The 24,625-nt window shown below is 46.8% G+C and overlaps 2 protein-coding genes and 1 long non-coding RNA gene across 12 annotated transcripts; 2 read left to right on the plus strand and 1 right to left on the minus strand.

Annotated features, from left to right (window-relative positions):
* Nucleotides 1-683: 683 nt before the first annotated feature.
* LOC109941591 (uncharacterized) lies at nucleotides 684-1,445 on the plus strand. The gene is made up of 2 exons (XR_002264249.2): nucleotides 684-1,058; nucleotides 1,311-1,445. It is a non-coding gene; the product is annotated as an uncharacterized lncRNA (long non-coding RNA).
* Nucleotides 1,446-1,934: 489 nt separating this feature from the next.
* Nucleotides 1,935-15,147, minus strand: LOC109941998 (uncharacterized). 10 transcript variants are annotated; one of them, XR_002264579.3, is made up of 7 exons: nucleotides 14,869-15,136; nucleotides 14,133-14,203; nucleotides 13,902-13,970; nucleotides 8,494-8,846; nucleotides 7,758-7,828; nucleotides 7,527-7,595; nucleotides 4,587-6,223 (listed from the first exon to the last, which is right to left on the minus strand). XR_002264579.3 is itself a non-coding variant. In XM_020543349.2 (6 exons), the coding sequence occupies exons 2-6, from the start codon at nucleotides 14,164-14,166 to the stop codon at nucleotides 2,385-2,387; spliced, it is 336 nt and encodes a 111-aa protein (XP_020398938.1). In that variant the 5' UTR covers nucleotides 14,167-14,203; nucleotides 14,869-15,136; the 3' UTR covers nucleotides 1,935-2,384. The 10 variants fall into 10 exon arrangements, 4 of the variants coding, with proteins under 4 accessions (XP_020398938.1, XP_020398940.1, XP_020398939.1 ...); XR_002264580.2 differs by lacking the exon at nucleotides 4,587-6,223 and adding an exon at nucleotides 6,546-7,366; XR_004852001.1 differs by lacking the exon at nucleotides 4,587-6,223 and adding an exon at nucleotides 6,546-7,366 and having other exon boundaries at nucleotides 7,754-7,828.
* Nucleotides 15,148-15,306: 159 nt separating this feature from the next.
* LOC100272347l (uncharacterized LOC100272347) lies at nucleotides 15,307-24,378 on the plus strand. The gene is made up of 4 exons (NM_001146830.1): nucleotides 15,307-16,235; nucleotides 16,785-16,866; nucleotides 23,740-23,851; nucleotides 23,955-24,378. The coding sequence occupies exons 1-4, from the start codon at nucleotides 15,556-15,558 to the stop codon at nucleotides 24,074-24,076; spliced, it is 996 nt and encodes a 331-aa protein (NP_001140302.1). The 5' UTR covers nucleotides 15,307-15,555; the 3' UTR covers nucleotides 24,077-24,378.
* Nucleotides 24,379-24,625: the final 247 nt, after the last annotated feature.

Below are 24,625 nucleotides of genomic sequence, written 5' to 3' on the forward strand. Positions count from 1 at the left end.
AATAAGTTATGCATACAACAATGCAAGCACTACACTGCCTTTCAGATAGCTGAAGTTGAATAGATAACTCTGATACAAGGCGTCCTATATTTATCTGAGTTCCGATCATCCTATTTGCTTCAATGCAGTGCTTATTTTGAATTACATATTTGATCCAGCATGCAATTCCTGTTTGCATTGTTTCAACAGCCTCACCTTTGTTTAGTTTCAGTTTTGAGTAACAGCTTTGAATACCGGTTATGACCTTCAGTTACGAGTAACTCCGCTTAGTGCTACATAAGAGCACGTAAAATCATAGAACTATCTCTACTACTCTATATGTTAGCAGTGTAGGCGTCCACACTGCCTCGTTCTGCCATCGTGCGCTCCGCCTCCCTCCCCGCGCCCGCAGTCCCCGCCGCAGTCCTCGCATCCGCGCCCGCAGTCCCACCGCGCCTGCAGTCCCCGCCGCCGAGCAGTCCCGCCGCGCCTGCAACGGCGGCCGCCAGGAGACGCTGGCCGATCGCGCGCACCGCTACCGGGGCATCGTGCTCGTCATCCTCGCCCCGCTCGACTGCTACTTATAATGATATCATACTTGTATATAATGAGCATTTGCATTTCACCCTGTAGTCAGCCCCTAGACAAAAATTTTCTAACCTGCTACACATTTAAATAGTCGTTTAACCATTGAGTTGTAAATGAGCAAACTTATTTGATATCCTGAAATGGTAGCCTTCGCAAAGTTGATTCAGAAAGTTACAAAGTTCTAGCAATTTGAAACTTTGCCTTTGTTGTAGGTTATAGCTCGGCAATGTTTGGAGGCCTTGGTTTACTTGCACCGTCTGAGGATCATTCATTGTGACCTAAAGCCAGAAAATATTCTTATCAAGAGCTACAGTAGATACGAAATTAAAGTCATTGATCTGGGAAGTAGTTGCTTCTTGACAGACAGCTTATGCCTCTATGTCCAATCACGCTCTTATCGAGCTCCTGAGGTCATTCTAGGCCTACCTTATGATCAGAGGATTGATATTTGGTCTCTTGGTTGCATCCTTTCTGAATTGTATACTGGTGAAGTAAGTATGTTTTATTTAATTGAGATGCTTGGTGGCTTGTAGGATTGAAACTGGTCTTTAGTATTATTTTGACAAAATTTTGAGGCCTCTTTTCTTGTATGAATGCAATACCAACGTATAACTCCAACTAGAATTAGAAATTAATCTTTTTTATTAATGTTGTAAGCACATGCGAGCTGGAGAGTTATGGAATGGGTGTTTTGGGTGCTTCTTTTCCTTGGAACTATATCTTCTTTCCTTTACATATAACAGGTATTATTTCCTAACGAGCATGTGTCCGTAATGCTTGCTCAAATGATCGGGATAACCAGCCCAATTGACATGGAAATGCTAGAATTGGGACAGGAGACACAGAAGTATTTCACTGATGATTATGACCTTTTTACCGAAAATGAGGTACGATTCCTTTTTCATACTTGCTCACCTGCCTATGGCACTGCTAAATGAGTATTCTTTAACTGAAAATTCTATATTGCACAAGTTGCTTCCGATTGTTTCCCTCGCCTTCATAATTTGTGTTGCACCTTAACCCGACGTAACCGAATTTTAATTTTGAATTCGCTATAGAATTATATTTATGTGGCTTCTTAGGGGGTGTTTGAATGCACTATAACTAATAGTTAGTTGGCTAAAAATGTTAGTAAAATTAGCTAGCTAACAAATAACTACCTAACTATTAACTAATTTACCCAAAATAGCTAATAGCTGAACTATTAGCTAGGTTGTTTGGATGTTTCAACTAATTTTAGCCACTAACTATTAGCTCTATTGCATTCAAACACCCTCTTACTTGATACGCTGAAGGCATAATATATGGCCTTGTCAGTTTTTTAGTTCGAATATGGAAGACCTAAGCTTTTCCTTTCAATTTGAGTTTCACTGTGCATATCTAGGAGTCTAGCACTGTTGGTTGTAGAACAATAATCCCTAACACATCCCTTCTTTGCCTTATTTATATCCAGGAGACAGATCAGCTAGAGTATTTGATCCCGGAGAAATCCTCCTTGCGACAACACATACAATGTCCTGATTCAGAGTTTGTCGATTTTCTGTCTTATCTGCTGCAAATTAACCCCAGGAAAAGACCTACAGCTGACGAAGCACTACATCATCCATGGCTTTCTTTCTCGTACTAATGAGAAGCCATTCGGTGCTTTCTTCACATATAAAGGTTACTTTGTCTCCTGACATGGATCCCTCATAAACTTATTGAAGAATATCGATTTTCTTGGTGTTTCTCTTAATTAACGCGAATCATTACTCTTTTCCTTCTGTTGTAGAATAGCCCTCCTTTTCTGGGTGTAGGATTCTTCTTTTTTTGTGTCTTCAGGGTAATTCTTGGCGTTTCCTTTTTCTGGTTCCAGGATTCTTTTTTTTGTCTTCAGGGTAATTCTTGGTGTGAACCCCTGCCCTGGAGTGATTCATGAGTGTATGTAAATATCAGAAAATTTTCCGCGGAGTAACTGTACAGTTGTAAGCCCACTCTTGTACTCCTGATCATGAATGATAACATGGGAATTTCAAAATAGTGTCCAATGTTTCATCGTTGTTGGTTCTATTGTTGATGTGCCCAGTATCACTTATGGTGTGTTTGGTTGGATGTACAAGGAGGGATGAAAGGGAGCGACCAGTTTTTATAGTGTTTGGATGAGAGTCACGTGGTGGCGAGATAAACATATAGTGGTGCCGTGATTCCAAAAAATCGAGAGAACTGTGTCGTCCCGTCTCATCCTACTTTAATATCAAACCAAACACATTAATTTGTAGTATCAGATGTTCAAGTACACGTGGATGGTTTTCGATGTAAACCGCTCGCGATGCTATTTGATCTGATCGTTGGTTCTTATTGAAGAAACAAGAATGGGATCAGCGGTAATGGTAGGTCATCGTATCCTATTTCTGGTGCTATAATCTCTACTATTTATTAAGGCTGCAAGAGTAGTCTACAATTCCGTGTTCTGTCACCATTCTCTTCTCCCCGCATGTTATGGCATTCCCTGTTCTGCCTTTCTCATTCTCCCTCCCCGCAAAACTCATTCCAATTCTCATTCCCACGTACAACCCACGTCTAGATATTCCGTGTTCTGCCACCATTCCCTCCTCCTCGCATGTTCTGTCATTCTCTGTTCTGCTTTTCTCATTCCCCTCCCCGCAAAGCTCATTCCAATTCTTATTCCTACGTACAACCCACGTCTAGCTAAAATTAAAAAACACAAATGACCCTAAGGAGATTCGAACCCGCGACCTCTCAGACAAATGCAAGCAGCTACACCACATGTGTGTTTATGTCTACATCTATGACAGGAAAAACATCTACTATATCTCTCCCCAAGTCTACCCTACTACCCTTGCACAATGCGTAGTAGTAGATAAGTATCATCGAGATTCTTGAATTATATTTTTAGATGGAATGAGTAGTATTTAAAGAAGAGCCTTGCATGCAATTTCTTTTGTTTGAATAATGTTTTCAACTTAAATTCTTTTTTTGCATGTGTGGCATTTATTCTTCATAATATTTTTTTTCATGGATCTCACTTGTGAGTCATTTTCATAAACCAACACCAAGGATGAATCCATGTTTCTTGCTTGGAAACCCCGAACAAACACCATTAGCAGGAGGCGCTCACGTTGGCGTCGCTCATCGACGACGAGAAGAAGCTTGACGACTGCCAGTTTGACCTCTAGAAGCAGTCCTACGTGGCCGCATGAGCTGCTGTGCATGACAAGCTCCGCCGCAGCCACCGCTTGAACTCGGTCCAGAGCGACTGCACCGCGTTGTCTATCGTCAAGCAGGGGGACCTCATGGTTGTTGCCAACGTCGGCGACTCTCAGGTTGTTCTGGGCACCGCATCCAACGACGGCGCCATCACGCCGTCCAGTTCATCGTCCATCTGAAGCGCAACCTGCCATGTAAGTCGCTACTGACCGGCCCATAAATTCTTGTGCGCTCGAACGATGGTCGTTGTTGACGTTGTGTGAGTGTCCTCGAACATGATGTATGTAGAGGAGTAGCGCATCCGGTGGTGCAACGACCAGATTTACTACCTTGCTAATGAGCCCGAGGTGCACTTTTTCTGGCAGCCCAGCCAAGAGTCATCGGTACTCGACATGTTGCTCGCGTTCGACGACTACTATATCATGGACTGTGGCGTCATCTCGGCGCCGGAGGTGACACAGAGGAGGACCGACAGCAATGATCAGTTCGTCATCCTCACCACCATCGGGGTAGCTTTTTGTGCTGGTCTGCCTTTAATTCTCTTCGCAAAAACACACAATTGTTTTTTGTTTGAGTAAGCGCGTATGGTGGTACATGCCTGATGACTGACGATGTACGAGGAAACTTCTTCTGGCAGGCGTGGGGTGTGCTCTCCAATGATGAGACCATGGAAATCGTGGCATATATCGAAGTCGGTATGATACTGATGGTTGCAATGTAGTGGTGAAACAATTAGATTAAAACAACAAAATTTATGTATGACCAGAATCACAAATGAATTATGAAACATTTTCTCATAATAGTATAACACACATTTTGTATATAAGTTACCGTAGTATTATATGTCCCCGTTGCAACGCACGGGCACTCACCTAGTATACATGAAGTATATAGGAGAAGTCGTTGAATGACTGTGCTCGAGTGAGTCGTTCCAACCCTAAGATCCTATATATCTATCGCTACATCAGCTATCGTTCTATCTATATCTAACATCATCAGCATTTATATGCTACACTCTAGTGCACAGTTTTTATCATTTACAACTACCTCGATGACACATCAAATTCTTTTACAGACTCTTATCTAAAATGAAACAACGTTTTATTAAAATAAAAATCCATCTTAGTATATAATTAAGCAAATAAAAATTATATAGTTCATAAAAATTACAAATTACGTAGTTTATAAACTGTAAATAAAACTAATATAATTCATAAAACATAAAATACGTAATATATGAAAATAAAAGTTACGTAATTCATAGAGATAGTTTGTAGTTTTTTTGTATTTAGTTTTTAACATAAAAAAACAAAGTTGACTAATTAAAGATGACATATTGGGAGCAGGCGTTAGTATCGATCTATACCGACCGATCCAGGTCAATACCAACCTTCTGTTGCACCAGTCGATATCTATCGACCAATTCCGGTTGTAATGCAAACACTACCGACCAATAAGGATGGTCGATTTAGCACCGATCGGTGAGGCGAACCTACGCGTGCCCGAACCATGAGAGTTGATATCACCTTTGCATAGTCGACATGGTCTCCCACCAACAACAGTCTAAGTGGAGTGTTTATGGATTAGGACCTTAATTTTTGGAGGCTCGGTGTGCCCAATATATGAGCGACAATTCTAGAGCAACAATTGATTACCCCATAAACACAAAATCTCACCATCTTCACCGGTATCTAGGGATGGCAACCGGGTGGGGTTGTGAGGCCGCCTAGTTCCCCGAAACTTATTTTCTGTCCCCGTCCCATTTAGTTTAACGGGACAAACTCATCCCTATCCTCATCCCCACGAATCTCAGTTCCCCATTTGAGACCGTGGAGAAATACTATAACACAAAAAAAAATTTATTGTGTGATAACAATTATAAATATATCAATTTTTAGAAGATAATAAGACAAATAAATCTGAAATAGATCCTTATAATACAAGTTATAACTCACAAGTCACAATTATTTTAACTTAGTAATAGTCTCCTACTCTTACAAACCACAATACATAAATACACAAAGTTTTTTTATCAAGTTCCTGATATTAAAGCCCAATGGGGTAGTTTCTTTCTCGTGCCCCGCCCCATTAGCTCCACGGAGGAAACGATTAAAGGGGTTAAATATTTTTTATTTGGTTTTAACTAATAAAGGATTTAGGGCATGTTTGGTTTGTGGCTAAATGTGTCACACTTTGCCTAAGGTTAGTCGTTCGAATTGAATAACTAACCTTAGGCAAAAAAAGTTAGACAAAGTGTGGCAATTGAGGTAGGCAACCAAACATGTCTTTAATTTCCTCAAATCCTCTTATTCCACTTCTAATCCAACCCTATGTCCGAAGGCCGGACCAGTTTCCACGTGGAAGTTGGGCTCGGACTGGGCCATCATCCCACACGGAGCCGATTTACAAACAAGACAGAGCGGTAGTCCGTGAAAGCTTCTCACGTAGGCTGAAAACACCGGGAAAATAGTAAACTCTCCGTGAGGATTTAAGCTTCCAAACTAGTGTTTACTAGTAACGTGCGCGTGCCCCGCACGCGTATAGATAAAAGTAATATAAGTGGTAAGAATAACATATTGAGTGAGGTAGTTAAGCAATTAGAGTATAAACTGCAAATGAGTATACTCAAAATGGAACCTTGACCTCGAAGGAGCAAACAATAATTGGATTATTGTCGTGTACATATAGAAAGACCAATATATGTGAATATATACATTTAGAAGTGGTAGAATTATTAGAATAGGCACGTGTCTGCAGTATTAGAACATTGGTTTTGATGTTCTGAGTATATGATAAAACTTCTGTAACTCAAGATGAAGCCAAACACACTAACAAAACAACAATCTTTTGTCCAGGCACGAAATGGAGTAATATGATAGTATCTAAAGGAGTAAACTCAAAATGGAAATTCGAAGGAGCATCATCTAATAAAGAATCCAAATCGAGTGGTGACATCATATTAGCACATGTAGACCATATCTGTTTCTATTGGAGGAGGAATGAGAATAATGTAGTAGTACTAATGGCAATAATAAAGGTAGTAATAATAAAAATAACATTAGTGGCAATAATTAAAGTCATCAGCGCTTGCATTTGATCGTTGCTTAATGAGCAGCGGCCGCACGTTAGGAAATGTATATATATATATATATATATCAATGTGTGAAGGATCGTTGATTGATATTGAATCTGTTTGTATACGCCATTGTATAGTTTGTAGAAGCTGATTTCATATGTAATCTGGTACCACAATTAATAATTAAGTAGATAAGATTAGCATGGGTTGTCTATGAGAATGCAGCAAGGGAAGCAAGCTAATGTGGGGATAAATAAATGGACAAACAATAGAAGGGGAAGGATCGTTGCTTTGAATATTGAATTCGTATGTATACGACACTGTGCAATTAGTATAATCTGATTTTAATGTGTATATGTGTAATCATGCATAGATTATTTATGAGGATGCAGCAAGGGTAATGGACAAACTTAAGGATAAATAAATGAAAAAATAATAGATAGAGGGAAGGGTGTTAGATGGATGTACGTGCTATCGTCGGCGTTGAAATCTTTAGGAGATTGGATATATATCCACCTGACATGGTGAGCATGTAGAATCGAACAGAAAATCAAAAAGCATCTAGATACTAATATGCTTAAACAAATTTTGGTTGAATGCAAGTGGTGAACGCTCACTGTTGATAACTATAGGAATGTAGATACATTTTTTTAAATCTAACATTAGTTGACCTTACCTCTTGTTGTCGGTGTTGCGAGTGCCGAGAAATTGGAGATGTATTTCTATGGTGTGATGAGGCGACATGCTGAAACGATTAGGAAACATGTTAGCAAGTGGCTACTAATCTTTGCAAACAAATTATAGAATAACGCATTTGTTCAACGTATGCAGACGACAACATGTAACATGGCCGATTTGGTCGGACTATAAAGTGTTTGCCTCGGGAACAAAAGCTAAGAATACCAACAATGACATATGGTGAAGGTCCAGTTGATGAGCATTTCTCCTTCACCAAAGCAGCATGTTTTTACGCTAGATCTGCACCCACAGGAAGATGTTTCACATGGTAGGTTAAAAAGTACATAAACATGGATAAATCACACAGTAAGTTGCATCGAAAACCAGAACCAGTCTCACAATTTTGCTTCATCAGGACACGAGCCAATAAAAAAGAAAGAAAGAAACCAGATGGGAGAGAAAGAGTGTGCATTGCATTGCACCGAGGGAGGGAGGAGAGATAGACGGTTGGCGTGGCTGTGACAACCGTTCTCTTTGTGTTTGCTTTGCTTCCGTTGCAGATAGAGGAGGCAAAGCGTTGTGGCGGCCGAGCATGTGTTAGGGAAGAGAATCTTTAAAGCCACACACGACAGTGGAGCTCGTTCGCTCGACCATCTGGTGCGTGCAGTGCCATCATGTTCCAAACCCACAGCATCGAATTCTCCTCGCTCTTGGCCTCTCTCGGCTCTCCGGTCTGCGCTCTGGGCCTCTGCCTCTTGGCTCTTTGATAGATAGTTCAGATTGAGATCAAATCTGAATATCTGGATGATCTCCTGGATGGCCGGATGAGAATGAGGATGACTGGATGAGTCTATTTGGGGGCTACCAACTGTTTCCCTTCCAGTCCACTTGGAGGCTACCAACGACCTGTCTGCCTCCTTGAGATCTTGAGGATTAGAGAGACATGGTTAGAAAACTTTTCGTACCTGGGTGAGCAGACGAATAATGGGTATTCGAACTCATGGAGCAGGAGGGTCACGACGCGGCGACCGTCAGCACTGTTGCTCTCGCCGACGGGGACCTCTCACCGGAAGAATCACGTGGCGTGGAGAAGAGCGGGGATCCCTCATAAACTTATTGAAGAATATCGATTTTCTTGGTGTTTCTCTTAATTAACGCGAATCATTACTCTTTTCCTTCTGTTGTAGAATAGCCCTCCTTTTCTGGGTGTAGGATTCTTCTTTTTTTGTGTCTTCAGGGTAATTCTTGGCGTTTCCTTTTTCTGGTTCCAGGATTCTTTTTTTTGTCTTCAGGGTAATTCTTGGTGTGAACCCCTGCCCTGGAGTGATTCATGAGTGTATGTAAATATCAGAAAATTTTCCGCGGAGTAACTGTACAGTTGTAAGCCCACTCTTGTACTCCTGATCATGAATGATAACATGGGAATTTCAAAATAGTGTCCAATGTTTCATCGTTGTTGGTTCTATTGTTGATGTGCCCAGTATCACTTATGGTGTGTTTGGTTGGATGTACAAGGAGGGATGAAAGGGAGCGACCAGTTTTTATAGTGTTTGGATGAGAGTCACGTGGTGGCGAGATAAACATATAGTGGTGCCGTGATTCCAAAAAATCGAGAGAACTGTGTCGTCCCGTCTCATCCTACTTTAATATCAAACCAAACACATTAATTTGTAGTATCAGATGTTCAAGTACACGTGGATGGTTTTCGATGTAAACCGCTCGCGATGCTATTTGATCTGATCGTTGGTTCTTATTGAAGAAACAAGAATGGGATCAGCGGTAATGGTAGGTCATCGTATCCTATTTCTGGTGCTATAATCTCTACTATTTATTAAGGCTGCAAGAGTAGTCTACAATTCCGTGTTCTGCCACCATTCTCTTCTCCCCGCATGTTATGGCATTCCCTGTTCTGCCTTTCTCATTCTCCCTCCCCGCAAAACTCATTCCAATTCTCATTCCCACGTACAACCCACGTCTAGATATTCCGTGTTCTGCCACCATTCCCTCCTCCTTGCATGTTCTGTCATTCTCTGTTCTGCTTTTCTCATTCCCCTCCCCGCAAAGCTCATTCCAATTCTTATTCCTACGTACAACCCACGTCTAGCTAAAATTAAAAAACACAAATGACCCTAAGGAGATTCGAACCCGCGACCTCTCAGACAAATGCAAGCAGCTACACCACATGTGTGTTTATGTCTACATCTATGACAGGAAAAACATCTACTATATCTCTCCCCAAGTCTACCCTACTACCCTTGCACAATGCGTAGTAGTAGATAAGTATCATCGAGATTCTTGAATTATATTTTTAGATGGAATGAGTAGTATTTAAAGAAGAGCCTTGCATGCAATTTCTTTTGTTTGAATAATGTTTTCAACTTAAATTCTTTTTTTGCATGTGTGGCATTTATTCTTCATAATATTTTTTTTCATGGATCTCACTTGTGAGTCATTTTCATAAACCAACACCAAGGATGAATCCATGTTTCTTGCTTGGAAACCCCGAACAAACACCATTAGCAGGAGGCGCTCACGTTGGCGTCGCTCATCGACGACGAGAAGAAGCTTGACGACTGCCAGTTTGACCTCTAGAAGCAGTCCTACGTGGCCGCATGAGCTGTTGTGCATGACAAGCTCCGCCGCAGCCGCCGCTTGAACTCGGTCCAGAGCGACTGCACCGCGTTGTCTATCGTCAAGCAGGGGGACCTCATGGTTGTTGCCAACGTCGGCGACTCTCAGGTTGTTCTGGGCACCGCATCCAACGACGGCGCCATCACGCCGTCCAGTTCATCGTCCATCTGAAGCGCAACCTGCCATGTAAGTCGCTACTGACCGGCCCATAAATTCTTGTGCGCTCGAACGATGGTCGTTGTTGACGTTGTGTGAGTGTCCTCGAACATGATGTATGTAGAGGAGTAGCGCATCCGGTGGTGCAACGACCAGATTTACTACCTTGCTAATGAGCCCGAGGTGCACTTTTTCTGGCAGCCCAGCCAAGAGTCATCGGTACTCGACATGTTGCTCGCGTTCGACGACTACTATATCATGGACTGTGGCGTCATCTCGGCGCCGGAGGTGACACAGAGGAGGACCGACAGCAATGATCAGTTCGTCATCCTCACCACCATCGGGGTAGCTTTTTGTGCTGGTCTGCCTTTAATTCTCTTCGCAAAAACACACAATTGTTTTTTGTTTGAGTAAGCGCGTATGGTGGTACATGCCTGATGACTGACGATGTACGAGGAAACTTCTTCTGGCAGGCGTGGGGTGTGCTCTCCAATGATGAGACCATGGAAATCGTGGCATATATCGAAGTCGGTATGATACTGATGGTTGCAATGTAGTGGTGAAACAATTAGATTAAAACAACAAAATTTATGTATGACCAGAATCACAAATGAATTATGAAACATTTTCTCATAATAGTATAACACACATTTTGTATATAAGTTACCGTAGTATTATATGTCCCCGTTGCAACGCACGGGCACTCACCTAGTATACATGAAGTATATAGGAGAAGTCGTTGAATGACTGTGCTCGAGTGAGTCGTTCCAACCCTAAGATCCTATATATCTATCGCTACATCAGCTATCGTTCTATCTATATCTAACATCATCAGCATTTATATGCTACACTCTAGTGCACAGTTTTTATCATTTACAACTACCTCGATGACACATCAAATTCTTTTACAGACTCTTATCTAAAATGAAACAACGTTTTATTAAAATAAAAATCCATCTTAGTATATAATTAAGCAAATAAAAATTATATAGTTCATAAAAATTACAAATTACGTAGTTTATAAACTGTAAATAAAACTAATATAATTCATAAAACATAAAATACGTAATATATGAAAATAAAAGTTACGTAATTCATAGAGATAGTTTGTAGTTTTTTTGTATTTAGTTTTTAACATAAAAAAACAAAGTTGACTAATTAAAGATGACATATTGGGAGCAGGCGTTAGTATCGATCTATACCGACCGATCCAGGTCAATACCAACCTTCTGTTGCACCAGTCGATATCTATCGACCAATTCCGGTTGTAATGCAAACACTACCGACCAATAAGGATGGTCGATTTAGCACCGATCGGTGAGGCGAACCTACGCGTGCCCGAACCATGAGAGTTGATATCACCTTTGCATAGTCGACATGGTCTCCCACCAACAACAGTCTAAGTGGAGTGTTTATGGATTAGGACCTTAATTTTTGGAGGCTCGGTGTGCCCAATATATGAGCGACAATTCTAGAGCAACAATTGATTACCCCATAAACACAAAATCTCACCATCTTCACCGGTATCTAGGGATGGCAACCGGGTGGGGTTGTGAGGCCGCCTAGTTCCCCGAAACTTATTTTCTGTCCCCGTCCCATTTAGTTTAACGGGACAAACTCATCCCTATCCTCATCCCCACGAATCTCAGTTCCCCATTTGAGACCGTGGAGAAATACTATAACACAAAAAAAAATTTATTGTGTGATAACAATTATAAATATATCAATTTTTAGAAGATAATAAGACAAATAAATCTGAAATAGATCCTTATAATACAAGTTATAACTCACAAGTCACAATTATTTTAACTTAGTAATAGTCTCCTACTCTTACAAACCACAATACATAAATACACAAAGTTTTTTTATCAAGTTCCTGATATTAAAGCCCAATGGGGTAGTTTCTTTCTCGTGCCCCGCCCCATTAGCTCCACGGAGGAAACGATTAAAGGGGTTAAATATTTTTTATTTGGTTTTAACTAATAAAGGATTTAGGGCATGTTTGGTTTGTGGCTAAATGTGTCACACTTTGCCTAAGGTTAGTCGTTCGAATTGAATAACTAACCTTAGGCAAAAAAAGTTAGACAAAGTGTGGCAATTGAGGTAGGCAACCAAACATGTCTTTAATTTCCTCAAATCCTCTTATTCCACTTCTAATCCAACCCTATGTCCGAAGGCCGGACCAGTTTCCACGTGGAAGTTGGGCTCGGACTGGGCCATCATCCCACACGGAGCCGATTTACAAACAAGACAGAGCGGTAGTCCGTGAAAGCTTCTCACGTAGGCTGAAAACACCGGGAAAATAGTAAACTCTCCGTGAGGATTTAAGCTTCCAAACTAGTGTTTACTAGTAACGTGCGCGTGCCCCGCACGCGTATAGATAAAAGTAATATAAGTGGTAAGAATAACATATTGAGTGAGGTAGTTAAGCAATTAGAGTATAAACTGCAAATGAGTATACTCAAAATGGAACCTTGACCTCGAAGGAGCAAACAATAATTGGATTATTGTCGTGTACATATAGAAAGACCAATATATGTGAATATATACATTTAGAAGTGGTAGAATTATTAGAATAGGCACGTGTCTGCAGTATTAGAACATTGGTTTTGATGTTCTGAGTATATGATAAAACTTCTGTAACTCAAGATGAAGCCAAACACACTAACAAAACAACAATCTTTTGTCCAGGCACGAAATGGAGTAATATGATAGTATCTAAAGGAGTAAACTCAAAATGGAAATTCGAAGGAGCATCATCTAATAAAGAATCCAAATCGAGTGGTGACATCATATTAGCACATGTAGACCATATCTGTTTCTATTGGAGGAGGAATGAGAATAATGTAGTAGTACTAATGGCAATAATAAAGGTAGTAATAATAAAAATAACATTAGTGGCAATAATTAAAGTCATCAGCGCTTGCATTTGATCGTTGCTTAATGAGCAGCGGCCGCACGTTAGGAAATGTATATATATATATATATATCAATGTGTGAAGGATCGTTGATTGATATTGAATCTGTTTGTATACGCCATTGTATAGTTTGTAGAAGCTGATTTCATATGTAATCTGGTACCACAATTAATAATTAAGTAGATAAGATTAGCATGGGTTGTCTATGAGAATGCAGCAAGGGAAGCAAGCTAATGTGGGGATAAATAAATGGACAAACAATAGAAGGGGAAGGATCGTTGCTTTGAATATTGAATTCGTATGTATACGACACTGTGCAATTAGTATAATCTGATTTTAATGTGTATATGTGTAATCATGCATAGATTATTTATGAGGATGCAGCAAGGGTAATGGACAAACTTAAGGATAAATAAATGAAAAAATAATAGATAGAGGGAAGGGTGTTAGATGGATGTACGTGCTATCGTCGGCGTTGAAATCTTTAGGAGATTGGATATATATCCACCTGACATGGTGAGCATGTAGAATCGAACAGAAAATCAAAAAGCATCTAGATACTAATATGCTTAAACAAATTTTGGTTGAATGCAAGTGGTGAACGCTCACTGTTGATAACTATAGGAATGTAGATACATTTTTTTAAATCTAACATTAGTTGACCTTACCTCTTGTTGTCGGTGTTGCGAGTGCCGAGAAATTGGAGATGTATTTCTATGGTGTGATGAGGCGACATGCTGAAACGATTAGGAAACATGTTAGCAAGTGGCTACTAATCTTTGCAAACAAATTATAGAATAACGCATTTGTTCAACGTATGCAGACGACAACATGTAACATGGCCGATTTGGTCGGACTATAAAGTGTTTGCCTCGGGAACAAAAGCTAAGAATACCAACAATGACATATGGTGAAGGTCCAGTTGATGAGCATTTCTCCTTCACCAAAGCAGCATGTTTTTACGCTAGATCTGCACCCACAGGAAGATGTTTCACATGGTAGGTTAAAAAGTACATAAACATGGATAAATCACACAGTAAGTTGCATCGAAAACCAGAACCAGTCTCACAATTTTGCTTCATCAGGACACGAGCCAATAAAAAAGAAAGAAAGAAACCAGATGGGAGAGAAAGAGTGTGCATTGCATTGCACCGAGGGAGGGAGGAGAGATAGACGGTTGGCGTGGCTGTGACAACCGTTCTCTTTGTGTTTGCTTTGCTTCCGTTGCAGATAGAGGAGGCAAAGCGTTGTGGCGGCCGAGCATGTGTTAGGGAAGAGAATCTTTAAAGCCACACACGACAGTGGAGCTCGTTCGCTCGACCATCTGGTGCGTGCAGTGCCATCATGTTCCAAACCCACAGCATCGAATTCTCCTCGCTCTTGGCCTCTCTCGGCTCTCCGGTCTGCGCTCTGGGCCTCTGCCTCTTGGCTCTTTGATAGATAGTTCAGATTGAGATCAAATCTGAATATCTGGATGATCTCCTGGATGGCCGGATGAGAATGAGGATGACTGGATGAGTCTATTTGGGGGCTACCAACTGTTTCCCTTCCAGTCCACTTGGAGGCTACCAACGACCTGTCTGCCTCCTTGAGATCTTGAGGATTAGAGAGACATGGTTAGAAAACTTTTCGTACCTGGGTGAGCAGACGAATAATGGGTATTCGAACTCATGGAGCAGGAGGGTCACGACGCGGCGACCGTCAGCACTGTTGCTCTCGCCGACGGGGACCTCTCACCGGAAGAATCACGTGGCGTGGAGAAGAGCGGGGACGTTCGGGGAAGGAGGGCCAATGGGACAGGGACCGCTACCAGGCCGCCGCCGCCGACGGAGAAGACAACCGCTAACAGAATCACCTTTTTTGATTGTGTGTTTTTTCAACTCGTCTCTGGAAGGGACCAGAGTCTCCCGTGATGTCGTGCTAGCTGCTGAGCCTGAGGAGATGTTTCATGGCCGTGCTTGTCGAATCCAACGGCTAAGAAGAATTCAGGAGACGTGGACACATGTGGTGTGAGCTTTGCGTCGCGCTCTGTAATATAGAATTGAGTCGGTTCTTTGACCCACCGCGGAGAATTTTTTTGGTCAGCTCAAACGGTATCCATCCATCAGTTTTTTTCTCTCATTTCCTTATCCTCTGTCCCTACCCACGCGCGGCGCCCACGACTCCCCGCTCCGCTGAGCGCCCGCGGCCGGCGCCCTCACGCCCACGCGGCTGGGCCTGGCGCCCGCGCCCGTGGCCGTGGCCGCCACTTCCAAGCTCATAGCTTGGCTCGAGCAAAGAGGTGAGTGATACGCCCTGCGTCAGTGCGTGGTAGGCAGCACGATGGCGCTGCACTGCTCCCTGCCCGCGACCTGTTCGACGTTGTGGCTGCGAGCAGCGGCGCGGCCTGATCCCCGCTTTCCGAGGTCCCGTGCGCGCCTCGTAGGCCTAGCTCTTTCTGGCCCGCGCCACCGGAGGCTCGTGCACACCGGCTGCGCGCGGGCGGGGACGAGCGACTCTAAGGCCGTGGAGCTGGTGCTGGGCGGCCGTGCGCGCGGCGACGATGGCGACACTGACTCCGAGTCCAGCGATGAAGAGGACGCGCAGGATCGCATGACGGACGAGGAGCGGAGGACGCTGCGCCGGAAGATACGGGAGATGATGGACCGCGTCCCGGAAACGGCGGAGCTGACGGACCCGGAGGAGCGGAGGGTCAAGATGCGGGAGCTGCTGACCAAGTACGAGCTGGTGGTAGAGGAGGAGGACCCGGACTGGCCCGAGGACGCCGAGGATGGGATGGGCTTCAGCCTCGGCCAGTTCTTCGACAAGATCACCATCAAGGCCGAGAAGAAGGACGACACCGAGGAGGATGACGTCTCGGGGTATCAGAGCGACAAGGAGATTGTTTGGGAGGATGACAATTACATCAGGCCGGTGAGGGATGTTAGGACACAGGACTGGGATGCGTCCGTGTTCACCGATTTCGGGCCGATGGTTGTGCTTGTGCATAACAGATATAAGAGGTATAATTCATTCCTTGCTCTTGCTGAGTGCTTCTTGTTTCTCAACTCATTTATCTCTATGGGTAGAAGATATGCATGATGTGTCTGTTCTGATTAGAGGCAACGAGTACTATGCAATCATGTCTTAGATGCAAACGTGTAAGCGAGTTTTCTGGTCCATTAGATCATGATCTAACCATAGATATAGTTGGCAATAGTTGTGGTTTGTTAGTATTTTTTTATAAATCTACATGAACTGATGGTGGAAGGGTTTAAGTGTTAAATGTAATATATGATTAGATCATGATCTAACGAAACATGAGGTTCGTTTGCATGCTTGTATTTAAGGCTGATTGCATAGTAGTCGGTTAGAAGGGCTTATTGGTGTGTGTGCGCTTGCACATTGCAGCTGAATAGACCTGATATATGCTGAACCTGTATGTTCCTGTCTAAATTTGCAAGGGATTTACTGCATTGCCTTGGTTTCAATTATTGATGAATAGGCCATGAATTTATTGAGAACCCATTTACCTAAGTTAGTTTGACAAAGCATGATGTCCATTCTTGCAGGCCGCAGGAGAATGAGACGGCGAGGGCTGAGCTTACTAAGGCAATTGAGATGTTTTGGGAACACAATCTGCCGTCACCAAGGGTATAGAGTTCGTTGCAACATCGCTTCAAGTTCTGACTATGCAATTATGCATATATTTATTATTTTTTTTGAATGTCACCGGAGGGGAGAGGGTCCCCACCTGAATTTTCATTCCTTTGTGGCCAAAACGCCCTGTGTTTTACAGCATGGGGGTGGGGGTTACATCAACGGAATTATGCTATGTTACACACAAAAACACGACACCAGGCAGCCACGATATGGTGGTCTTCTTGTCGCAGCCTGCATCTCCATAATTCCGCTTCAGCGCGACACAATGACATGGTTGTTGCGAGCGGCGATCTTTCCCCACGGAATACCACATCATTTCTGCGTTTCCACAGCTGCCAGCAGCAGAGAAGGACAAACATGTTGTAGTGTTTCGCCGGAACCGTAGGCGGCCTTAGCAGGCTCAAAAGGACGCTGCTGCGGCCCGGGGCAATCTGGACACCCAAAACACCCCAGAAGCGGGAGGCAAATCCGCAATGGATGAAGATGTGTGCCGTGTCCTCGGGAGCTTGCCCACATATCTCACACGTAGCGTCTTGAACAATCCTCTTTCTGGCCAGATTGACGTGGCATTGAACGCGGCCGTTGTTAACAAGCCAGCCAAAGAAGCGCACCCGAGGGGGGGCTTGGTTTTGCCAAACAAAAGAAGCCTCAGCGCTGTGCGTTCCCTCGCCATTGCGGAGGACACGATAAAGTCCCCCAGTGTGCAGGTTGCCTCCAGTGGCAGCTAGGGGGCAGTGGCGTACGTCCGGCGCCTCAGACAGCATCACGTCGTCAAGGACCAACTGAAGCGCATCACACTCTGAAGCAGCTTGGGGGGTCAGGCGTGGCACGAGGTGCGCCGAAAGACTAGATTCCAGGACTCCCCGCACGCTGATCTCAGTTTTCTTGGCATGGCTGAACAGAGATGGGAATTTGGTAGACAGATCATCTTCCCCTAGCCAGGCATCAAACCAGAAAGCTGTGGACTGGCCATCTTTGATCGAGCACGTGGTAATTGATCTGTAGAGGGGGAGCAGGGCGCGTAGGGTCGTCCAGTGGTCACCAGACAGGTCCCCTGTCAGCGTGGCTAAGCAGACTCGCCCTCTGACCCAGCCGGCCCAGGAAGAATCCAAGGCAGTGAAGATCCGATGCAGCAACTTGAGTAGTAGGCAGGTGTTCCTTGTAATCAGATCGGTGACGCCCAGGCCCCCCTCACTTTTGTCTGAACAGACGTTGCCCCAAGCGATCAGGCATTTTGCACCGGAGCAGCTGTCCTTCCCAGACCACAAAAAGGAGCGACGTTTGCTGTCCACTTTCTTCACGAAGCCTGGAAGCAGCTGCAAGGAACTCATGACGTATACAAGCTGGCTGTCCAGAACCGAGTTGATCAGCACCAGGCGACCCATTGGATTGAGGAGAGCGGCTTGCCAGCCTGCTAAATACTTGTCTGTTTTCGCCATGTATGGAACAAAGGTTGAGAGCCTAGTCTTTGTTAGGGAGAGAGGGAGCCCTAGGTATGTCTGTGGGAAGCCTTCACGCCGACAACCGAGCAGGGATACACATTGTTGGACGGCAGTCTCATTCATGTGAATTGGAACCAGCACACTTTTCTGAAAATTTATACACAACCCAGTTGCCTTGCTGAAGCTGTCCAGGAGCTGTTTCAGTATACACACATGGGCCGGGTTCCCTTCCATCACAATCATAGTATCATCCGCATATTGTAGCACAGCACAGGGTTCTGCAGGGGCCAGGGGGTGTTTGACACGGCCGTCACGCTTTATGAGAGTTTGCAGGACGTCAGCCACCAGCAAGAACAAATATGGCGACAGTGGATCACCCTGACGAAGGCCCCTGCCGCAGCTCCACCAGGGTCCGGGACAACCGTTCATCAGCACAGCGGACAGTGATGTGTTAAGAAGGTTGTCAATCCAGTTCTGCCATCGTACACTGAACCCACGAGCGCGCAAGACACAGCGCAGCGCATCCCAGTGGACGGAGTCGAAAGCTTTCGCAAAATCCAATTTCAGCGCTATGGTAGGGGACCTCCTCTTGTGACAGCATTGGATGAGTTCCAGGGCGTAGACAAAATTTTCAGAGATCGACCTGCCCTTAAGAAAGCCAGTTTGATCCAATGAAATGAGACTGTGAATTTCACGAATTTTCAGAGATCGACCTGCCCTTAAGAAAGCCAGTTTGATCCAATGAAATGAGACTGTGAATTTCGCGTTGCAGCCGTGTGGTAAGGATTTTGGAAATAATCTTCACGCTGCAATTCTGGAGGCAGATAGGGCGGAAATCGCTGATGAACACAGGTGCAGTTTTTTTCGGCAATAGCACCACAAAGGCACGGTTGATCCTGCTGAGCTGAATATTACTGGAGTAAAACGCAGCCAGCATCTGTAATATCTGAGGGCGGACCGTCTCCCAAGTCGCGAGGTAGAAACTGGGACCAAAACCATCTGGGCCCGGCGCGCTGTTTTGATTCATCGATCGCACAGCACAAGTTGCTTCAGACTCCAGGAAGGGGGCGTCCAGCGACAAACTGGCACGGGGGCAGCCGCTGTAGAGTGTGTCCAAGCTGAAGTCCCACCTCGCGGGGTCACTGCAGCTCATGAGTTCTTTGAAAAATTCTGTGACAGCGGCACTTTTATCAGCTTGGCTGGAGAGTTCACGGCTTCCAACAGTGATGGATTTAATCTGGTTTCGGCGCATCTGCTGTGTCGCAATCGCATGGTGGAAGGCTGTGTTCGCGTCCCCTTCAATTATTGCACGATGCTTACTCCGTTGCTTCCAGAATGCAGCCTTTGCCTTAATCGCCACAGCCAGACGTTCATGACAAATCTGCTTGACTTGCTGCTCAGCCGAGGACAGGCACCTGTGTTCCTCCAGGCAGTCGAGGAGGAGAATCAGAAACCTACAGTTAGAGATTAGGGAGGGGGGGTTTCTATGCCGTTTTGCCCACTGTTTAGCAGCAGCGTGAACGCGCTTGAGCTTACCTGCGAGCCGGGCAGCCGCGTCGGAACAGGGAAACTCCTGGTGCCATGCAGGGAGGACCTCAGGGAGGAAGAGAGGGTGATGCAGCCAGGCATTTTCGAATCTGAAAATTTGGGATTTGGGGATGGAGGTAGACATGGAGACCAGCAGTGGTTTATGGTCGGATGTTTGCCTGGGCAGGGTGGTGAGAGAGGTGGAGGGGAATGAGGAGGTGTGGGAGTTGTTCACAAAGGCTCGATCCAGACGAGCGAGTGTGGGAACAGAACGCATGTTGGACCAGGTGAAGAGGCAGTCCTGTAACTGGAGTTCGGCAACGACAAGGGAGTCGATGGTGCTGTTGAACATGGTGCATAGGTGGTTATCCAGGTGACCCTGGTTTTTGTCAGCAGCACCGCGCAGCATGTTAAAGTCACCGATCAGAAGCCATGGACCAGAGATGCTGGGGAGGAGGTCTGAGAGTTCATCAAGGAAGGTTGGGGAGTCCTGGTGGTTGGATGGGGCATAGACGTTGGTGATGGTGAGGGGCGCATTGGCAAAGTGCGAGCTGAAGGTGGTGGTGAGGGAGAAAGAGCGAGAGATGCTGGACGTGAGTTCAAGCACAGCGCTGTCCCAGGCGGTCACGACGCCCCCTGGAACCGTCGGCGTTGAGGCAGAGAAAGCTGGCTAGATTTTTAGGCAAAAACGAGCGCGCTTTAAGGCAGCTGAGGTCGCAAAGTTTGGATTCTTGTAGGCAAGCAACGGACGGGGAGGCAAGGGAGATAACATCACGAACGATAGTGCATTTATCCGGATCGCCTAAACCACGGACGTTCCACGAGAGCACAACACAGTTTTTACAACCCGGACTCATGACTGAACTGACAGACCACCAGGGGACACACTACGACGACGACAGAGGGGGCACACACCACGGCGACATGTGACATACAGGGATAGGTATGACCATACAACAGACTTGGAGAGACAGCAGGATAACATTACAGACCAAAGACCGACAACAGATTGGCTACAGTTTTGACGGCAGGGCGCCCGTCCACCGGCTGTCAGGAGGGAAGAGGCAATCATTCAGAACCAGAAGGCACCACTCCAATGGAGTTTGCGGCGTGGCAGCCCAGCCCCGCAGCTCTGACAAGTTTGCGAAGGGTCGGCACTGGGATGGGGAGCATTGTCCTGGAGAGAAGGCGGTGTTTTTTTGTCTCCAGCTTCACGGCAGCAGAGCAGGCATCGAGGGATTCTTTTAGAGCCTTGCGGTGCATAGCTTTGGCTATAGCATGGGTAAATGACGGAGAGGCCCTGTCCGCGAGGCGAGAGCTTTTGCGGGTGGCGGCAGGTGGTATTTTGTGCAGGCGAGAGCCGCGGCGATGTGGCTCGGCGTTGGTGGGTGGCGGGGGTGGGAGGGTGGGCAAGGCCTGAGGCGAGGCGATCTCAGGCAGCGCGCAATAGTGGGCCAGGGAGGGCGATCGCGAGACGGCGATAGGCAGGCGCGGGGGTAGGCGTGGGGCGTGGATGTTTGGGCGTGCTGCAGAGAGGTGAAGCCTGGCGGATTGCAGGAGCCAGGCGGCGAGGGCAAGGAGTTGCACAGCACGAACGTTACCAGCAGGGGCCGCAGGCGAGGTGGGGGGAAGGGGTGCGGGCGGGCCATGGCGCGAGTTAGGAGGCTGGTCCCCCAAAGCGGACGACGAGCCGGCATGCTGCCGCGAGGCATCTGGAGGTGGTGGGGGTGGTGGAAGAAAGGGATCAGGCGCCCTGCGGTATCCAGTTGCTCCGAACGGGGCCAGATCCGGAGAGGCGTCACCTGAACTAGGCTGCCTTCGCGGGAAAGGCCACAGGGTTCAGAGACGAGAATCTCGTAGGGGATGTCAAGATAGTGATTCACTTGCAAGACCAGCTGGAGGGGGCCATAATTGTGCCCATCCAGACAGTCCGGGTTGATCTCCAGAACTTCAGCTCCCGCCGTGAAGCAGCGACGGATAGAGGCGTCCGACCACTGCTCCGGAGGGAAGTCAGTGAGGGCCACCAGAGCCAACCACTCGGGAGTGCGGATGAATCTGTTAGAGGTCTCCTCCGGGCGCTCCAGGGAGAGGGACAACCCCCCAAAACTGATGGGGCTGAGCGCCCGCAGCCGCTCCCGGTCTGAGTTGTTGGCGAACCGCAGGAGTTTGACCCCCCTAGAAGATGGGAGGAGTTCGACGCGGATGCCGGGACACGCAGACCCAAGAGCGGCGTCGATGAAGGACGAAATGTCGGGGGTAGCAGCCGGGTTGTCAAGGAAGGCGAACGCCAGACGGTTTTTGAGAAGCAGGTCGCCCTGTGGCAGCCAAGCCTCAAAGAAGTGATTTCGCCCTTCCCAGGCGGGGATGCTGCTGCCATCTCCCGGGAGGACGGGAGGCCTGGAGGTGTCAAGAGGAAGGGGGTGGGGGTGGGGCCAAGGAGGCCCGCACCGGCAGTGGGGTGGCTGGGGGCGTAGGGGGGGAGCGTCTGCCGTCAGGGGAGCGCGGCGACGAGGGCTGACGGCCAAGGTGGCACATCCCGCCACGAACGACCATACGGACGTCAAAACATTGGGGGGGGGGGAAATGGGGGGGGGGGGCGGGCGTGGCGAGGGGGCGGGGCAGCACAGCAGCCGCAGAAGCGCGGGCGGAGCAAGCAAGGGCAGGTGCCAGGGTGGGCGAGGGCGGCGCAGTGGGGGGAGGGCTTGACATGGAGGCGGCGAGCGTCGATGGTTCGGTGGGGGCGGACACGCCCGGCGAGAGCGAGGAGTCCTCAGGGTAGGGGGGAGCAGGCACGGGCACCCGACGGGCGGCTGGGATGGGAGAACGGCGGCGAGGGTGGGGGGTTAGCACCCGGGCGATCGGCATCGGGCAGCCGGAGCGTCGATGACCGACGCGACCGCAACCACGACAGCGAACAGGATCGCGACAATCGCGAACCTGGTGGTCCGCAGCAAGGCAGCGAAAGCAGCTGGAGGTGGCGGGTGGTAGGCGGAGGTTTTGGCGGGGTTGGCGAGGAGGAGCTTTGGCGGGCGAGAGCACAGCGTTTAAAAAGGATTTACAGCTTTGAGGGGGCGCGACAGTCGCAAGGCGAGCGACAGCCGGGACGGGGAGAGGCAGCAAAGGGGGGGCAGGTGAGACAAGACGTGTAATTCCACCACTGTCAGAGCCCGCGGCGGAGTCAGACAGAATCGTATCCCTCGATTTTTTGCAGTGACCGGGCACAGTGGACGGGATGGTCGGCAGTGACGACGCGACCACAGGGCGGGGTGGTGGTTGGGCTGCATTGATCACATCATCTTCAACCTCGGACGACTCTGTGAGGCGGGCAACGGCGCGCACCGCAGAAGCCAGAGAGTGGTGCGGAATGAGCACAGACGACGCAAGAACAAGAGGACCCCGAGTCACAATTACATTCGCAATATTTTGACTGGCGACTAAGACCCTGAACACCCAAGGACGCACGCACACGACACGGAGGCGATCCGGATGCACCGAGAGGAGGTAGTTTGCCGCGTTGCTGACGGAGTGGATGTTGTAGTGGGGGAGAAGGGAAGATGGGGTTAACCAGAGATGAGCCGGCGTTTGGAGGCAAACCGAACCTGGGGTGACGGTGGAATGATAGTTGGCGAGGAGCCATCCCTGCATGCGGGCACCTGGACGGAGGAGTGTCCCTGAACCAAGCGGAAGAGCTCCGGCGCGCGAAGCTCCAGTGGGCAGCAGAACGCGTGGCGTGAGGCCTGGGTGGGTGGTGCGGGCGGTGGGGGGTGGACGAGGGGGGCCGGCGTCGGGCGGCTCCGAGTTGGAGTCGCCTCCGCTGTCGCAAGGCGCGCTCGCGGAGCTGCTAGCCATCCCCCAATGCAAATCGCATATATTTATTATTGATTATTTTCTGCAGTGTGTGGCTGTAGATGCCTGTGCGGAGCCTGACCTCGTGGACGCTCTGAAAGTTTCTGGTTTCCCTGAGATTCTCTTCACCAACGCCGGGAGGATAATACACCGTGAGAAAGGTTGGTTGTATGAGTCACCATAGAGAAACACTCCACTGATCTGATTTGCATTCGATCGACTGTGTCGTGAAGTTGTCTGACCTTAAACATCTGGTGCCACTAGTTGTCCGGTCGGCGGAGGCATGGTCGAGGATGATGGCGTTTTTCTACTACAAAGCAGCGAGGCCACCGTTCTTGTGTGAAGCAGATGGGAAGGGTCAAGAAAAGGTCCCTTTGATGTCATGAGCACAACCTGAAGGCTTTAGCTCTGTAGTAGAAACTAATTTTGTGCTTCTAAGTTCGAATCGATTTTTTTAGAAAGGTCCCTTTGATGTCATTAGGAAGTTTTATGCTGTTAGGACAGAGTTGGAACTTGTAACTGTTACGAGAACACATTAGCCAGCCTCTTTTATTACAGCTTGTTATGCAGTGTAGCGAAACTGTCACAAGGATGAAACATTAGTACATAGATACGAATATCACATGGATGGAGATATGTGTCAAGTATCGAAACTAGTGGTATATTCATATTCTGAATATGATATGGTACGAATGTGGTCAGGATCTACGTGGCCTATCAGTTGAGTGCAAGTGGACTTGTCGAGAGTCCGAACTGTGCCATTTTAGGCATTGTTTGGTTGCACGATGATTGTTCGGTTGCATGATGATCGCAGGGGATTAAATCTATTTCAATTCAATTTTGATTAAAGATTTAATCCCCTTCAATTTACTCCTAACAGAACAAAAGCCCTAGAAGGCTACTTCAGTCTGGGGCAGCAGATGCAATGGGCTAGT

The sequence above is a fragment of the Zea mays genome, chromosome 8, assembly GCF_902167145.1.
Source record: "Zea mays cultivar B73 chromosome 8, Zm-B73-REFERENCE-NAM-5.0, whole genome shotgun sequence".
NCBI classification, from domain to species: Eukaryota; Viridiplantae; Streptophyta; class Magnoliopsida; order Poales; family Poaceae; genus Zea; species Zea mays.

Excerpts from the sequence above, each read along its gene's own strand:
- LOC109941998 (XM_020543348.2), bottom strand. The coding sequence starts at position 14,166 with ATGCTCATCAACTGGACCTTCACCATATGTCATTGTTG. Across the intron at positions 7,829-13,901 it reads CGCAACACCGACAACAAGAG|ATCTAGCGTAAAAACATGCT; the intron begins GTAAGGTCAACT and ends CTGTGGGTGCAG. Across the intron at positions 7,596-7,753 it reads TTCACCATATGTCATTGTTG|CATGTCGCCTCATCACACCA; the intron begins GTATTCTTAGCT and ends TAATCGTTTCAG.
- LOC100272347l (NM_001146830.1), top strand. The coding sequence starts at position 15,556 with ATGGCGCTGCACTGCTCCCTGCCCGCGACCTGTTCGACGTTGTGGCTG. Across the intron at positions 16,236-16,784 it reads GTGCATAACAGATATAAGAG|GCCGCAGGAGAATGAGACGG; the intron begins GTATAATTCATT and ends CCATTCTTGCAG. Across the intron at positions 16,867-23,739 it reads ACAATCTGCCGTCACCAAGG|TGTGTGGCTGTAGATGCCTG; the intron begins GTATAGAGTTCG and ends TATTTTCTGCAG.